This window comes from Genypterus blacodes, unplaced genomic scaffold (genome assembly GCF_046128005.1).
Source record: "Genypterus blacodes isolate CSIRO-AG114 ecotype Tasmania unplaced genomic scaffold, CSIRO-AGI_Gbla_v1 ptg000133l_1, whole genome shotgun sequence".
Lineage (NCBI taxonomy): Eukaryota > Metazoa > Chordata > Actinopteri > Ophidiiformes > Ophidiidae > Genypterus > Genypterus blacodes.
This window is the reverse complement of record NW_027466935.1, coordinates 6,491,341-6,508,272: the sequence shown is the minus strand read 5'-3', so window position 1 is coordinate 6,508,272 and position 16,932 is coordinate 6,491,341. Positions and strand designations below refer to the sequence as shown.

The window sequence follows — 16,932 nt, the reverse complement described above, 5'->3', positions numbered from 1 at the left end:
TAAGAGTGTGTTGACCTTTTATATCCACTGTATAAAGAGAAGTGGAATAAAAACTTCAACCCATATTGTTTCATGTTGATATACGATGTGATACAGAGATTTTATGTAAATGACAAAGAATGCAGCAACTTACTAAGTGAATTGCAGAATACAAAGACAGTTTGTGAAAGCAGTATTTGCAATATTGATACACTAAATTAGCGTGAGCAAAATATATAATGGAAAACTTCTTCCTGAATAGTCCTGGTTTGTGGGCCTGGCAGGAGGAAAGCATATTCATAACATAACAGCCCTGAACAGAATCCAGACAGTGTTTCGCTTCTCCTCTGCCAACATTATTGTCACCCAGGATTGTGACTTTGATATACTGTCTGACCACCAGAGAGAAGCAGACAATAGCCACACTTGAATGCACTGGGTACAATGAAGGAGTGTCATTATTTCATTCAACTTTTCAACTCTGCTCTCTAAGGCAACCTGCTTCATATCAAAAGCTTCAGACTGGATGTTGTGTTCTGGGACCATTTGTAAATGTCCTCAATAAGCATTTTACTGCTTTGAAAGGTGTGCAGTTACTCGCTTACTGACGGCTGCAGATACAATCATCATTTGTTCCCCATGTACCTTCTTAAATTAGTACATCAAGGCTACAAAATATGAGTTAAGGGTCCTCCTAATTCTGTGTGGATTTGTTTTACACACACATACAGGTTGTGAGGTACTAGCTGACTCATCTATGTTTACTCGTACAGAAAACCTCTAATTAGATCTAATGATTTGTATCGATCAAAATATGAAGTTTGCTCTATGAATTAGAACAACCTTCTTCCTGCTAAATGGATGTTTAGTCTTGTGGTTTTCATTGTGTGCTAAATTAAGATAATAGAGGAGGAGAAGCTGTCTGTTAGGAAATCATCAGATGAATAGTGTGGACTTGTGTACACAGAGTCTGACCGCCCATTTCAAAAAATTATGAGGCCGTTTGTAGACAAGCACTGTAAATGAGTGTCGAGAATGAAATCAGAATTGAAAGAAGCCTTTGTTCAACTCACCTTTTATGTGCTGAACACAATATTTAAGGGTTGTAAACATTGCAATGGGTGAATGTGTCATAGAAAATGAAATGATCTCAATCAGGTTCTTAATAAAAATCATAATGAGATGGAAAACACACAGCTGAGTTCATGAAGCAGATAATGTTTAATTAATACCATATATTCATGTCTTTTGCAGTATACTAGGGTGTGGATCCCAGATCCAGAGGATGTGTGGAAGGCGGCAGAGATCACGAGAGATTACAAGGAAGGAGAGCACATCCTACACCTTAAACTGGAAGATGAATCGGTAATTATTTCCCACTTTGTTACCCCATCAGACTGAGAGCATTGGCTCAGTGATCTTCCTTTTTTCTTTCTCTTCTAGCCTTTGGAGTATCCTATTGGTGCCAAGGATAAGACTCTTCCTCTTCTACGGAATCCTGACATTCTGGTTGGGGAGAATGACCTCACCGCTCTCAGCTATCTGCATGAGCCGGCAGTCCTGCACAATCTTAAAGTCCGCTTTTTGGAGTCCAACCACATCTACACATACTGCGGTCAGTCTCTCTGTCTTGTTTTCTAAAGAAAGAGCAACTAAGACTACGGCTGTGGCTTCTAATTCATTACCTGCTGAGAAAGGCATAAAAGCACATATAAACACCCTCTGCTTCTCTCTCATTGATTCAAAAATACCTGAAAAGATTAACTCAACCGCCAGCACTACTGTTCTGCTCCCTCTCTGAACATGATAACTAGCTGATGCAGGCCCACACACACACGGAGAATAATCTCAAAGAAGACATAACGTAACTCCGCCATGGCACGCAGTATAAAGAACTGCACGTCATGTTTACATGAACTATCGCTTCAGTGAGTTAGTACTTGAAGGCCGGATGCAAAAATAAAAACTAAAGTGAACTCAGTCTATGTTTGAACTGCATTTCAGGATCAGTAGCTACAGTCCAGGAAGAAAAAATTGTGCGCCAGATGTCGACAGCATGACAGAAAAGTAAACAAACTGGGTCTTTAAATGTACACAGGACAACAAGCTTCTGTCTTGTAGTCTGCAATTGGTATAATAAGTCTAGAAACATATAATCTGAAACCACCACCACAAAAGAGTTTGCGTGGGTGAATACGTTGTAATGTAGGGTTTGGGATCGTCAAGGGCAGGCCTGCATTGTGGGGGTGTTTGTATCAGGGTAGGAAATCTAAATAATCGACTTTTTTGTGGGGCTAACATCTTAACATCTTGACATCTTAACCAATGCTGCAGGTCTTTTGTTTCATGGTTTGAAATTGTGTCACCTGGATTGCGTGAGGAGCCTTTGTTCCTTTGTTTCAGCTTTGTTCCAGCTGACTCCTCAGTTTCACCTGCAGTTTATCCAAGGAAGTCGTCATTGCAGCAATTTGCAATGACGGCACACATTTGCATTGTGCGGAAAAGTACCCAAAGTACGACTTAACTCAATGAAGTCAGTAGACTTCAGTCGAGCCGGACTTTGGCGCACGTTTGCGTGTGTCGAGTACCACAAGTATGGATAAGAGATTTGTAGTCAGGGCAACCATATTGGTCAAACAAACTTGCCATAGTAGACAAGTAGCACTAAGTCACAAATGGGATATCTGCTGGACAGGAAGACTGCTACATGAAACGTCCAGGGCGGTGCTAAATGTCTATTAAAAAAACAAAAACACTTTTAAGATACTTTTTTAAGTTTATGAATCCAGTTCAGAGTTTCATAGTTGCCTCCATACAGCAGAATGCAGAGTAGCCACAACTCTCAAATAGAAGATGTTAATTGATGTTGGCCCTCCTGAGTTACAATCTGTGCTTGGCATGAAAAGCAAACGAGTAACTGTCTGTTCTGTATCTGTCTGTTCTAATGTGGAATACCTGTCTGGGAGCAGGAAGAAATTGTTTTCAGTTTGCCCTAATCATCATAACGGTGGAATCCCGACTGGTGTCATTAACTAACTCATTTACTCTGAATGATGAACTGCAATAAATGTGCTTACAGAAGCCTATCAGTAAGGAATATCAGAAAATAAGAACAGTGGTTTGGTCATATACAATTGTGCTGTTTTTTCAGCCACTTCAGTCCATGTGCTGACCTTGTCACATTGTCTTTCTTTAGGGATTGTGCTTGTGGCTATCAACCCCTATGAACAGTTGCAGATCTATGGAGAAGAAGTCATCAATGCCTACACTGGCCAGAACATGGGGGACATGGATCCTCACATATTTGCTGTTGCTGAGGAAGCTTACAAGCAGATGGCCAGGTAAGGTCTAGACAGGCCTAGATGCTAAATGCTAAATGCTAAATTGTGATAATGTGACTGTGGAATGGCATAGACATGGAGTTAAAATCAAACCCCAGTAGGACAAGCTCATTTCTCTCATGAACAAGAAGAGAATGTCAGCATTACAGTCGTCTGCTGTAATGTTTGATAGGAGTTGAAACTTGTAAACTTTCAGGTTTTAATGTCTTGTTGATGAGACCCAGACTTGTAAACTTGAAAACACTGATTACATTCCTCTAAATCCTGTGAGAACTATTAAAAAACAAAACTCTTACCTTATTTTTAAGAACTATTAAGTGCTTTTCATGGGTTATTTGTGTAAGACTTAGTGTAGGTGGATAATTGCAGTGCTCTGGTCTCCAGTGACAGACCTTTACCCGTTTTACTGGAAAACTGTTAATCAGCTCAGCTTTAATTACCGTCTCAGCAACATGACAAGACCAACATGTTCTTCCAGATGCCCTTGTGCTAACGGAATACACAATGTTTACTGTATTTCAAAAGTAATAGGTATGCATTGTTAGTCATACATTGGATACTGGCAGGATTGTGTAACGTTGCTGTACTCTCTTCTGTGTCAGTCCTGATTCATCTTGGACTTCCGTATTTGTCTCTCTGTCTCCTTTGCTTTTAGTGTGAAATATACTTTCACGTTATATTCTGGCCTGTAACCTACATATTAAAAAAAATAATCCTGTGTGTGTTTCTGCTTGTGCTAGAGATGAGAGGAACCAGTCCATTATAGTGAGCGGGGAGTCGGGGGCAGGGAAGACTGTCTCTGCAAAGTATGCTATGCGCTTCTTCGCTACTGTGGGCGGCTCAGCCAGCGACACAAACGTAGAGGAGAAAGTGTTGGCCTCCAATCCCATCATGGAAGTGAGTATTTAACATTTTTTCTCTATTTCTTAGGGACAGAACCAGTATGTGTGAAGGAAAGAAGGGCTATGACGGACAACAAAATAGGTTCCCCTCAACCTGTATCACTCTAACCTCTCCCAAACACTATTTTGCCTTGATTAGTCGTCCTACCTCCTAATACAGGGTACAGCAAGATCGATACGACAGAGCAGATTGTTACAAGAGAGTCTCCAGGACCTGCATTCAACACTCAAATGTCTTACTTACTAAAAATAAACCTAGCACTAACCCCTGTCAAACGTTTTGGGAGTGTAGGTTCGAACTTAATGGTTAAGGTGAACCAAGTGTCAAACTCCCGCATACGTTCATTTATTCATGTTTGTTTATTTTTATTGTGTTTGTATTTTTTTTACATTTTTGATGTTGAATACGTGAACTAATGAATCTTTCCTCCTCCTCCTCTTGTCCACAAGGCTATTGGAAATGCAAAAACTACCCGAAATGACAACAGCAGTCGGTTTGGAAAGTACATCCAGATTGGTTTCAGCAGGCATTACCACATCATTGGTGCCAACATGCGAACGTATCTACTAGAGAAGTCTCGGGTTGTTTTTCAGGTGAATTAGTTTTTTCTTACTTTTAATTTGCTTTAGATAAGTAATTTGAATAAAGACTCTATAAAGGTGGTACCTCTTTGCTTTATAGGCTGAAGATGAGAGGAACTACCACATATTCTACCAGCTCTGTGCCTCTGCCAGCTTATCAGAGTTCAAAGAGCTTGACTTGAGTAAGTGTTCCTTTTACATTCCTTTTTTTAAACAGCATTTCAAAGCTATACTTCCAATTATCTTAAGTCATATAACAGCTTTAAGATGAAGAATGCCTCTGAATTTCACCTGCTTGTTAGTTAACACTTCCCTTGTTTGTCTCTCAGCCAGTGCAGAAGATTTCACCTACACATCTTTAGGGGAGAACATCTTCATTGAGGGAGTTGATGATGCTGAGGACTTTGAAAAGACAAGAGAGGCCTTCACATTACTGGGTAAGGATTGGACCTCTTGACCTCTGTGTAAGAATATCATCAACTTTACATCTCAAGGCTTTACTTGGATGAATTACCTGTTAATGTTATTTTATCGTTTGGAAATCATCAGAAACCAAACTGATGACCTGTGCCCATGTTTTTCTGACTTTTGGATTATAAATCAGCTCTGCATCTGTTAAAATCTGAGGTTTTCTTCTGTTTCCAGGCATTAAAGAGAGCAATCAAAGCAGCATTTTCAAAATCATGGCATCCATCCTGCATCTGGGGAATGTAGAGATCTGCTCAGAGAGAGATGGAGAATCCTGTCACATCTCAGTATGTCAGCCTGACAGTCATACTCCTATAGTTTCTTTTAAAATGATGGTACAACATTAAACAAGACTGTTTAAAAGGCTTTAATTGTTTTTTGTCTTTGCAGAAGGACGACCACCACCTTAAAGTTTTCTGCAGGCTGCTGGGTGTGGAGCTGCAACAGATGGAGCACTGGTTGTGCAACAGGAAGTTAGTGACTGCCACCGAGACCTATGTGAAGAATATGTCCACCAAACAGTCAGCCAATGCCCGTGATGCTCTGGCCAAACACATTTACGCACGCATGTTTGACTGGATAGTTGAACATATTAACATGGCCCTGCACACCTCCTCTAAACAGAACTCCTTCATTGGAGTCTTGGACATCTATGGGTAAGAAAGCAGCATTTTTTTCAGTGTAAATGATAAAAATACATATCTAACATCCAAAAGGTGAAAGGTGAAATGATAATAATCATACATTATACATCCCTACAGGTTTGAGACCTTTGAGGTGAACAGTTTTGAGCAGTTCTGCATCAACTATGCAAATGAGAAACTTCAGCAGCAGTTCAACTCTGTGAGTCTGACATCATATTTTAATAATTAAATAATGCATACTTACTTTGCTTTAAAAGCTTTTATTGTAACACTTCAAAGTGGTTCTCAAACTCGCTCTTGTTTTGCCCCTCCAGCATGTGTTCAAGCTTGAGCAGGAGGAGTACATGAAGGAGCAGATCCCCTGGACTTTGATAGACTTCTGCGACAACCAGCCCTGTATTAACCTCATCGAGGCTAAATTGGGTATTCTGGACCTGCTGGACGAAGAGTGCAAAGTGAGATAAAGAACTACAGATTCTTATAAGCTTCAATTTGTCGTAATGTCTTTCCACTGGTTATATGTGATGTCATAATTGAATGTAAACCAGAGAGTTTTTCAAGTGTTATTTAGACTTCCTCATGTGTGGTCTCAGGTGCCAAAGGGAACCGAGAAAAATTGGGCCCAGAAGCTTTACAAGCAGCACTCCAGCAGCGTTCACTTCCAGAAACCACGCATGTCCAACATGTCCTTCATAATCATACACTTTGCAGACAAGGTAAGAAGTCGCCACACAAGGAAACATGCATGACGGTGTGTTCAGGGACTGTAATACCTGCACCGAGCTTTCCCTAGAAATTCAGTTTTATTAATGCAATTCATATGTTTTACAGAACTCTAGAAATACTTTGTTGCCTTCATGCGTGTATGTGATGAAAACATTTTGAATTGTGATTATACTTCCCTAGCAATATGACTTTAATTTTCAAAAAATAAATCAAAGCTCTGGACCTTATTCAGAGTTGACTGACATATGCACACATGAATTGGAATTATACCAAATAATACTCCCCTGTATTCAGACTTCAGACTTACCTGAGGACATAAGCACTTATCAGCTGAGTTAGGAATGCAGGCCGACAGATGATTGGTAATCACTGACACAATCCAGTCAGTGGAATTGTGAAACTGTCTCACAATGAAATGTGTGCACCCACGTGTTTGAACTATATATAGAAGTATAATACAAAATAATAAGTGTCTGCAGTCTATCTGCAGTACCAACTTTGGAACTAAAGTCTTTTTTCCCGATGCCTGGTTCTCTCCTGAGGGGAAACACACAATTTTATATATGTGCTGTAAAATTGACAGGTGCAACATTTGAGGTTTTCTAGCCCTCCATCACAAGCGCATAAATAAATGATGATATTGTGGTTCTGCATTACAATATCCATTAATGACAACATTCAACACGCCAGAGTTTGAAGTTCTATTCACTGAATGATGTTAATGTCTTGACAGGTGGAATATCAATGTGAAGGTTTCCTTGAAAAGAACAGAGACACCGTCTATGAGGAGCAGATCAATATCCTCAAAGCTAGTGAGGTAAGGCAAACTGTCAGTCTGTGTTAAAGTTCATACACTTTCTTTGTTTGCAATTGTGGAAAAAAAAGAACAAGGCTTTGTTCGAGCAGCTGTTTCTTTTTCGTTTGTTTGGGGGTTTTTTTATTCACGAGGCTGGTTCATTGTATGTTTTAAAGAATATCAGCAATTTCCCGATGTCTTGCTTGTCATATTTAATCTTTCTCCTGGAGGCATTACTAATTGAAGGAACATATCTTGTCTGTGGATGTGGCAAAGGATGAGAGAAACAAGCAGCTCAGTATTAAAAAGGTGACCTGCTCAGGAATGATGGAAGAAAATGGAGCTAAAATGTTAAAAGCTCCTGAAGCCGTCCAACATTCTTTATGATGTCAGCAAAACTGCACTCGTGTATCAGGTTTAGGTTGTGGACATAGAAATGTATTCAGGCTTCACCCAGCTCATACTTGTAGCTTTTATTTAACTGTCTATCTAATTCATTCTTTCTAATTACTTTAGCTTTGGAATTAGCTAGCTACAGATGGTGAAAGATTTGAATCCAAGTACTAAGTACAGGATTAGCTACAGAAACAAAGAAGCATGGCCCGTTAAGAAGAGAGCAGATGGAGGCTGTCACATGTTGTCTCTGTCTCTCTGTCTCTCTGTCTCTCTGTCTCTCTGTCTCTCTGTCTCTGTCTCTGTCTCTGTCTCTCTCTCTCTCTCTCTCTCTCTCTGTCTCTGGCTCATATTTGTCTCAGCCTCCTCTCCTGACTCAGCCACAGTTGCAGGACAGTTCTTTCACAATCACAAACCCTTCAGATTAACCTTCAGATAATCAGGAACGCTCCCCTCTGAGGTGAAGTTGAGATCTTTTGGAGGCACGTGACAACAGCGCGGGGGTGGAAACAGAGCTGCCAAACTGGTTTTACAGCTTCTGATGTCGCCGTGCTATGGTAGCATGCTGAGACCTTTACATGAATAACCCAGAAAGTCCAGCCTAATCTTTACACCGGCCCTTTATCAGCTTTTCTTGCTGCAGTTTTAGGAAGCAGAGCTGCAAAATTGACACATGTCAACATGTTGAAGAGAAACCATTGTCGCTTGCTACACTAATGCAAGTTTGAACTCCTGTTTTGGTTACCTATGCAGGATTTATTCTATAGCTAATATAATCACCAGGTTGTCTGACAACATGATTCATGAGTAGTTAAATGATTAATATGTCTGCAATTCTGTTTTTGTGGATAGTTTCAGCTTGTAGCAGATCTGTTCCAAGAGAAGGGAGCTGGCACTTCCGCAAAATCATCCAGGGTCAATGTTCGAGCGGCGAAGACGTCTCCAAAAGCTCCCAACAGAGAGCACAAGAAGACTGTGGGACACCAGGTTACTACTCAGTCCCTCACACATTATCCCTCAACAAGGCTCCCTGTTATTGCTGCTGCATTACTGGTGATTTCTCTCCCTGTTTATGTAGTTCCGCAGTTCGCTTCACCTTCTCATGGACACCCTGAATGCAACAACACCTCATTATGTGCGCTGCATCAAGCCTAATGATGTAAAGGAGTCGTTCTCGTGAGTTTTTTATATTGTCTTTTCATGACAAAAACATGTTAAGGAGTATTTACATTCACCTATTTGTGTATTTGTATAAGTTAGGTACAATTTTGTGCCTGCATAGTATTTCTACAATCTAACCACGATGGGAATGAGTGACATGGGCAAGAAAGTAGCCCTAACCCAAAAGAATGAATGTCCTGCATCAACACATAGTGCTTCAATTTATGAGAGAAGTGTAATATTTAGATTTTGCGCTTTGTAAGCTAGGAAAATATCTTCAGCAGGTCAGTTCAAACAGATCGGATTCAGATGGATTTTGTCTCAAAGTTATCCAGTTGGTTAGGTAATAGGTAGTGAAGAGGTTAAGTGGGAAGTATTTAAAAAAAATATATATATATGTATCCAAAAGTTCAAGGATTCTACAAGGATTTTTTTAATAGGTTGTGTTTATTAGCATTAAAATGAAACAAACATGGTCTTTACAGATGATGTAATACCTGCTTATAGGAACAGGAATTAAAGACCTTTGCCCTCTGCTTCATGCAACTTCTTGGCATATCTTTGGACAAGGGTTTGCTTCAGGGCAACTAAATTGAATGATGAGGCTCAGTCACATGTTTGTGTTAAACTGAGATGCCACTGAACAGAATAAACAGCTACATAGTCTGGACACTGGATTTTACCTGCAATGCCAAAGAGGAAGAAGAGGTAGAGGGAAATGTTAAGAAGTAATTCAGAAGGACTTTTAACTTTACTAGAAGGAGAAGAAGAAATGTTTTAACCTTTGTCTCTTGCTCTCGCTGTAGGTTTGACTCCAGTCGAGCTGTGCAGCAGCTCAGGGCGTGTGGTGTTCTAGAGACGATCCGCATTAGTGCTGCTGGCTATCCGTCAAGGTATTCTATTTGTATTGTCATGTAGGTTGGGGTTTTCGTCAAGTGTGTCCTGGTAACAACAACATAGTTTCACTTTGGTGTCTGTCTGAGACTAGACTGATAGCCACGTCTCAGTTAAACCTCATTTCAAAGTTCTGCATAATACAAATTGGTGTCACAGTAAAGATGGGATGAGACAAGATTTACTAGATGCCCAAACCATCTCTGCCATTTGAATTCTTTCTCCCTACTCACTTAACAGGATTGAAAGCTTTTTTTTCCCACAAAGCATTAAAAGAGTGTCTACCCCTGTATTCTAACACGGTTTTAAAATTACAAGCATTTATAACGAGAAGAAATGTGAGGTTTCAGTTATTTTTTTTTACTTATATGTAGCAGGCTTTTATTATGACATTTGTTTTCATATAATCTATTTTTAACGGATAATATGATGTGTATCCATCAAATAATATTGGATGAGTGCACTGCAAAGATGAAATGCAGTTTAAAGAAATTAAAATGAGATTTATAAAACCGAGCCCTCTGTATCTCCAGGTGGACATACCCAGACTTCTTCAGCAGGTACAGGGTACTGATGAAGAAGTCAGACATGGCCATAGCAGACAAGAAGCTGGTGTGCAAGAACCTGCTGGAGACTTTGATTAAGGTGGGACATCTCTTCCTCTTTAAAGCCCTAGGATGAAGTTTAGAAAAATGTAATAGTAGTGATTTCAGATAGGAAACAGATTACAAATTATTATGATGAATAGAAAAGTATATTCTGTTGTTTGTCTTCTGTACTCAGGAACCTGACATGTACCAGTTTGGTAAGACGAAGATCTTTTTCCGAGCGGGCCAAGTAGCCTACCTGGAGAAGCTGAGAACTGACAGGTTTCGGGCCGCCTGCATTAAGATCCAGAAGACTGTGCGTGGTTGGCTGCAGAGAGTACGATACCGCAAGATTCGCAGGACTGCCATCGCTCTGCAGAGATACGGCCGTGGATACCTGGCCCGCAGGTTAGTGACGGCTTTGAGCTGGAGTCAGAGTCGGTGTGTCGGTGTGTGCGTGTGAACTTCTCAGTCCTCTAGATTACTTCTGCAAGAGTTTCCTTGTTGTTTTTTGGTTTTCATAAAAGAAGTGTTTTCCTGCTCATATCAGTTATGCAGGATTTACTACATCTCCTGTCTTAAGAGGACCACTCTTAATGATAAAACACTTATAGTAAGTCCCAATTCTGCATTGTGGATAGCTGCAGTCACTCCTCTTTTAAGGGAAACTCTGCCACGTGGTGCTCAAAGCCTCAGGTAGCTCTAAAGTCTGAAGAAGGGAGCAATCTTGGTATGAAATCCCACTTGTGCACACTGAATACGGCCCTGTGTGAATCACCTTCTGATTGTCTCTTTGCAATCGTTCCCTGTTTTCCACTTCGACAGTCACGCCTCAGCACTAATTCCCTGTGTGTTTCTCAGGCATGCCGAGCAGCTACGTTTAACACGTGCCGCCATCATCTGCCAGAAGCAATATCGCATGGTGAGAGAACGCCGCGCATATCTGAGAGTGAGGAAAGCTGCCGTAACAATCCAAGCCTACACCAGAGGGATGAATACACGCAAGATTTACAAAGAGGTAAAAACAAATTGTCCTATCCTTGTGAGTGTGAGTAACTATTTCATTTCTGAGCATTTGTTTCTGTTGGCCCAAAGATTTGCACACGTCCCATAGCTCTGTTTACCATACATGAGTTGTTTTGACATGTTGTCCCCTTTCCCATGTTTTTGATAAATGGTATCTCTGACTTCAATTCCAACCTTTTTCCTTTGCAGTTCCTCCTGCACCACAAAGCGATGATCATCCAGAGGTATGCTCGTGGCTGGCTGGACAGGATGAAATTCAAAAAAGCGCGGAATGCTGCCATTGTCATTCAGTGTGCATACAGATGTGTGCTAGCAAAACGAGAGTTCAAACAGCTCAAGATTGAAGCCCGTTCAGCACAACATCTGAAGAAGCTCAACAGTGGCATGGAGAACAAGATTGTACAGCTACAGAGAAAGATGGATGATCAGGTACTGCATCAAACCACTACTACTACAAACAAAGAGAACTATAAGGAGCATCCAGCGGCATTTAGTCCTTGGCACCCACATTATAAATATATATGAATAAGGCCTGTATGTCTTCCCTCTTGTCCATCCACCTATAGAGCAAAGAGTTGAAATCTCAGAACGAGCAGCTCTCGGTGACCAACGTGAGCCTGGGAACAGAGTTGACAAAGTTGCAGAAGGCGCTGGAAAAGGTTCATAATCAAAAAGGGAACGGGAATCAGCTCACTTCCCTACAAGACGAGCTGGAGAAGCTGAGGGCACAGCTGCAGGAGGCGCATGCCCAAAGGAAGCTGCAGGAGGAGGAGCACAACAGTGAAAAGCTAGGATTGAAGCAGGTGAGCTGAAAAGAAAAGACTGACACTTAGTCTTCTTTAATAGTTTAGATAGAATAGAATATATACATTTACCTGTATACTGTATGTATATGCATTGCTCCCTACAGTACCTGTAATACATTGGCTTCAACACATGTTAAACTCTAAACTGTTTGTTTCTTGTTGTTGCTTCAGAGGGTGGAGGAGCTGGAGAGGGAAAACTCTATACTGAAAAATGAAAAAGAAGAGATAAACCAGAAGATTCTTAAGCACACAAAGAGCACTGAAGGTGAGCGCCTCAATATGTGATCCTGTTCTACCTTAAACTGTGTGTCCTGTCGTCCTTCTGTCCTGAGGGGGGGAGGAGGGTTTGTTCCGCCACACAAGAGGGCGTCTGTCTGGAAAGAGGACAAATTGGGTACAAAATGCATTAGATTACACTGCAGGAAGGTGAAGCTGTTTTTAAACTTGGTAAATGCTGAAAACAACCATTGTTTTGTGCTAGTTTCAAAAGGGAAAAAGAATTTGAAACATGCCAAATCAGACCTGTAAGCCAAAGCACAGGCCGGAGTATATGATATGTAATAAATGTTTTCTCACACTGTTTGAAAGCCGTTTCTGTTGAACAGTGACAAAGCTTCACAACTCCATGAAAGCAAACCACTGCTATGATCATTACAGTATTTATAAAGCTCATTTAAATGTGTTTGTGTTCTTGTGCTCCATGAACCTGAGCTGTATAGGAAAGGTTGAATAATGAAGGCAGTAGATTTCCTCTCTAACGTTGATGTTTTGCTACCTATACAGCGTGTCTCATACGGTGTATCAAGAGCCGACTACAAACTAAAATCAAGCAAATATTTAGGACTCATTGTTACCAGACAGAATGTGATGGTTTTGGATTTGGCTGGTTGTTTTTCAGACCAGGAGAACAGCGCCGTTCAGAAAGTGTCTCTGGAGCATGAGCTGGATGATGAGAGGCAGCGCTACCAGACTCTGCTCAAGGAGTGTTCCCGGCTGGAGCAGAGATACGACAACCTGAAGGAGGAAGTCTCTCTGTCTAAGGTAAACCATCATCCTAAATTTGGCTTGCAACTTCCATAAACTGAAAAATGGCTCCGGCAGAGTCTAAAAGACAGTGAATTGAATCTTTGTCATCTGTTATCCTCCAGTTCCAACCTGGCCATAGAAGAAACGAATCCAATCAGAGCAGCTTGGGCTCTGACTCGAATTACCCCTCTGTCTCCAACTCTGAGGTCGGCGATACTGAGGATTCCATTCAGCTGGTGGAGGTAAGAGGCCTTGGATGATCAATGAATCGCCAAAGATTCCCTATTCAGTTGGATCCCCCATTAGAGCGGACCTGCAGTGTTCCAGTGATAATGACTGATACATTGTTCACCTGCAGGAGATGGGAATAGAGAAGGCTGCAATGGACATCAGTCTGTTCATGAAGTTGCAGAAGCGGGTCAGAGAGCTGGAGCAGGAGAGGAAGAGGCTCCAGAGCAGCCAGGACAAGATGGAGGAGCTTGCCAAGCTCAAGGTGACAGTTCTCACTGAATTTATTCATTGTGTACTATATAATTATCTTATTGTATTGTTTACCTCTGTGTTTATCTTTCGTTACTTTTAAGGGCCATGAATCAAGAATCCCCACCTGTGAGGAAGAGAGTGCAGATCTGGCATACAACAGTCTCAAGGTACAAATCTGATTTCTTTTCTCACACACACACACACATTCGCCATCTCTCACACGCACAAGAATCAACCACGTGAAAAGTGTTAACTTGTTGCTCTGTCACTTTGTTTGCTCTGGTGTAGTGGCAGTGCTCCCTGTGCTGCAGTGTGTTGTTGTGTCTTTGGACCGGGTTGTTCCATTTAAAAACAAATTCTATAACTTAATAAACTATGGAATAAGTATCTATGGAATCAATTCCCAAACTTCCATATCATGAAAGACCACATTGGATATAAGTCTGATTATATCTGTTTCATCTCTGACAATGATTGATATCCCTAACCATCTTAATGTTGTTTTGTCTTTGTGTATTTCTGCAGAGACAGGAGCTTGAATCTGAAAACAAGAAACTGAAGAACGACTTAAATGAACTGAGGAAGACTATCGCCAACCGTGCGTCCCAAAACAACGCTTCTAATGAACTACAGGACGGCTACAACCTTCTGCTCAGTCAGCTCAAGGCAGCCAGTGAGGAGCTTGAGGCCCGCAAAGAGGAAGTCCTTATTCTCAGGACTCAGATAGTCAGCACTGCCCAGCATCAAGAAATGAACAATCATATTGTAAGTCAAGACAAACTATATGACACTAAAATGAACCATTTAAATGTCATTCTTCATATGTCAACATGTCAAAGTGAACCCTGGTGGAGCCTGATGATCTCTTACCAGCCCTCATCCTTATTAGTGAAACTGTTTACTGTGTTAAAGTATTGTTTTCTCTTTTTCAACAGGAAATCAATAATGTGCCTGACCTGAACAACAGCAAAGAGCCCATTGACAAAGAGGATGCTCTCAAAGCGTATCATGGGCTCTGTGAGTCCAAAAAGTAAGTGATGTTGCGTAACAATACAATGGAAAGGTCTGATCTGAGTCCTAACCTAGGGATTGTGTAACTGGACCAAAAATTGAAAATGTAAACGCATATCTTCATCTCATTGATCTGATGATGAATCTACAGCTTCTCTTTATGTTTTCTGCCTCTTTAACATTTCAGTGACTAACTGCTTGAGCTGTGTTCTCTGTAACGTTCCTTACAGTCGCCTCTTGTCCTCTGCTTCTCTTTTCTGCAATTTTCTGTCTCTGCCTGCCAGTCAAGCTCAGGACTGGGCTTATTTGAATGAAGACGGAGAGCTGGGTTTGGCTTACGAGGGGCTAAAACAAGTGGCCAGGTGGCTTTTTACTAGATTTGTTTGTGCTTGCATGTGTTGCTGTTCTACCTGTTTTTCTTCATTTCCTATTAAATGTATTGGGATTTAGTACTAACTTTATTTTCCTTGTACATTTGATTTTTGAGCATGTGATCTGTGTGCTAAGATTACATTTGCTAGCCAGGCTTACGATTTTAAACATTTCTCCTCCCAGGCTGTTGGAGACCCAACTCCAGAATCGGTCGCGGCAGCACAAAGATGAGCTGGAAGCACTTCACACACAAATCGAGTTGCTGAAAGTTGATCTGGAGAAGAAGCAGGAAATATTGAACCACACTTTGTCGCTGTCACCAGAGGCCCAGGTGGAGTACACTGTTCAAGTGGAGATCACGCGCCTCACCAATGACAACCTGGTGAGATATTCTACTTCACCTGTAGCTCTTACTATCGTTGTCACCACAATGACTCTGACATTGTCTGTTCTGTTGTCTTTTTGCTTGTAGGACCTCAAAGAGCTGGTGGAGAAACTGGAAAAGAATGAGAAAAAGCTGAAGAAGCAGCTGCGGATCTACATGAAGAAGGTCCAGGAACTAGAAGGTAAAAAGTCCATTTCAGCCTATTTCATCCATGTTAAACTGCTACTGTTCACACCAGTCACATACACAGTGATAGTACACGGTCATCCTCATGGTTTCCTGTTGTCTGTGTCTCTCCTCAGCTTCCCAGGCTGCTGCAGTTCACACCACCAGGGCAAGGCCTGAACTGGCCCGCCAAGTGACACTCCAGCGTAAAGAAAAGGACTTTGAGGGCATGCTGGAGTACTACAAAGAGGACGAGGCCCAACTTGTCAAAAATCTAATCACTGGTAAGACTTCATTTAAAGTGGGACACATAGGTACATCCTCATAAGTGCGGGAGAATCAATCCGCAGCTGTAGTGAGACTGTAGTGTGATTGTTCCATCTCCCGTGAGTTGGAGTAGCATTGTTCCATGTAGCTGTATAAAGAATGATCTCAAAAATTGCCCTAAATATTTAAAATGTATTTCCAGACATCAAGCCCAGTGCTGTGTCGGCCACAGTCCCCTGTCTGCCAGCGTACATCCTCTTCATGTGCATCCGCCACGCTGACTACATCAACAACGACCAGAAAGTGGAGTCTCTGCTCACTTCTACCATAAACGCCATCAAGAAGGTCCTCAAGGTGTGTGCGTGTGTGTGTGTGTGTTAAGAGACTATATTAATGTTAACTTTTATTCAAGTGATTGTTATAATATATTTCACACATTCCTCTGCAGAAAAACAATGAAGACTTTGAGATGACGTCGTTCTGGCTGGCGAACAGCAGTCGTCTCCTTCACTGTTTGAAGCAGTACAGTGGTGATGAGGTGTGTAACATGCAGTATCTTTTCTAAACACAAGATGTCTCCCTTTTTGCAGTTTAGTAAAGTAAAGCACCTACACTTTGGTGTCCCTTTTTGAACAATATGGTGTGTAGCTCTTTCTCTTACTGTACAGGAGCAGTATAATAAGATGTTTCCCTGTCTTTCTTCTCGCTCAGGTGTTCATGACCCAGAACACATCCAAGCAGAATGAGCACTGCCTGAAAAACTTTGACCTGGCAGAGTACAGACAGGTGCTGAGCGACCTCTCCATCCAGATCTACCAGCAGCTCATCAAGGTGGCTGAAGGCATCATACAGCCCATGATCGGTACGTTTACGTTTGATAAGAGATGTGTTGAGGTTTTGAGAGGTTATCTTATCTTT

At 41.3% G+C, this 16,932-nt stretch overlaps 1 protein-coding gene across 3 annotated transcripts in view; it reads left to right on the top strand.

Annotated features, from left to right (window-relative positions):
- myo5b (myosin VB) overlaps positions 1-16,932 on the top strand; it is a 30,711-nt gene that overhangs the window by 7,538 nt on the left and 6,241 nt on the right. For all 3 annotated transcript variants that reach the window (XM_076164301.1, XM_076164300.1, XM_076164302.1), the window contains exons 2-35: positions 1,234-1,344; positions 1,423-1,594; positions 3,176-3,320; positions 4,061-4,217; positions 4,673-4,816; positions 4,905-4,986; positions 5,134-5,241; positions 5,450-5,559; positions 5,663-5,928; positions 6,034-6,115; positions 6,231-6,371; positions 6,510-6,632; positions 7,376-7,459; positions 8,684-8,818; positions 8,910-9,007; positions 9,799-9,885; positions 10,420-10,531; positions 10,670-10,881; positions 11,335-11,491; positions 11,689-11,928; positions 12,066-12,302; positions 12,477-12,570; positions 13,204-13,346; positions 13,454-13,573; positions 13,690-13,824; positions 13,916-13,981; positions 14,340-14,579; positions 14,750-14,844; positions 15,381-15,579; positions 15,670-15,763; positions 15,885-16,031; positions 16,217-16,368; positions 16,463-16,552; positions 16,726-16,876. In XM_076164301.1, coding sequence (XP_076020416.1) covers positions 1,234-1,344; positions 1,423-1,594; positions 3,176-3,320; positions 4,061-4,217; positions 4,673-4,816; positions 4,905-4,986; positions 5,134-5,241; positions 5,450-5,559; positions 5,663-5,928; positions 6,034-6,115; positions 6,231-6,371; positions 6,510-6,632; positions 7,376-7,459; positions 8,684-8,818; positions 8,910-9,007; positions 9,799-9,885; positions 10,420-10,531; positions 10,670-10,881; positions 11,335-11,491; positions 11,689-11,928; positions 12,066-12,302; positions 12,477-12,570; positions 13,204-13,346; positions 13,454-13,573; positions 13,690-13,824; positions 13,916-13,981; positions 14,340-14,579; positions 14,750-14,844; positions 15,381-15,579; positions 15,670-15,763; positions 15,885-16,031; positions 16,217-16,368; positions 16,463-16,552; positions 16,726-16,876 — 4,729 coding nt within the window. The remainder of the gene's footprint in view (positions 1-1,233; positions 1,345-1,422; positions 1,595-3,175; positions 3,321-4,060; positions 4,218-4,672; positions 4,817-4,904; positions 4,987-5,133; positions 5,242-5,449; positions 5,560-5,662; positions 5,929-6,033; positions 6,116-6,230; positions 6,372-6,509; positions 6,633-7,375; positions 7,460-8,683; positions 8,819-8,909; positions 9,008-9,798; positions 9,886-10,419; positions 10,532-10,669; positions 10,882-11,334; positions 11,492-11,688; positions 11,929-12,065; positions 12,303-12,476; positions 12,571-13,203; positions 13,347-13,453; positions 13,574-13,689; positions 13,825-13,915; positions 13,982-14,339; positions 14,580-14,749; positions 14,845-15,380; positions 15,580-15,669; positions 15,764-15,884; positions 16,032-16,216; positions 16,369-16,462; positions 16,553-16,725; positions 16,877-16,932) is intronic.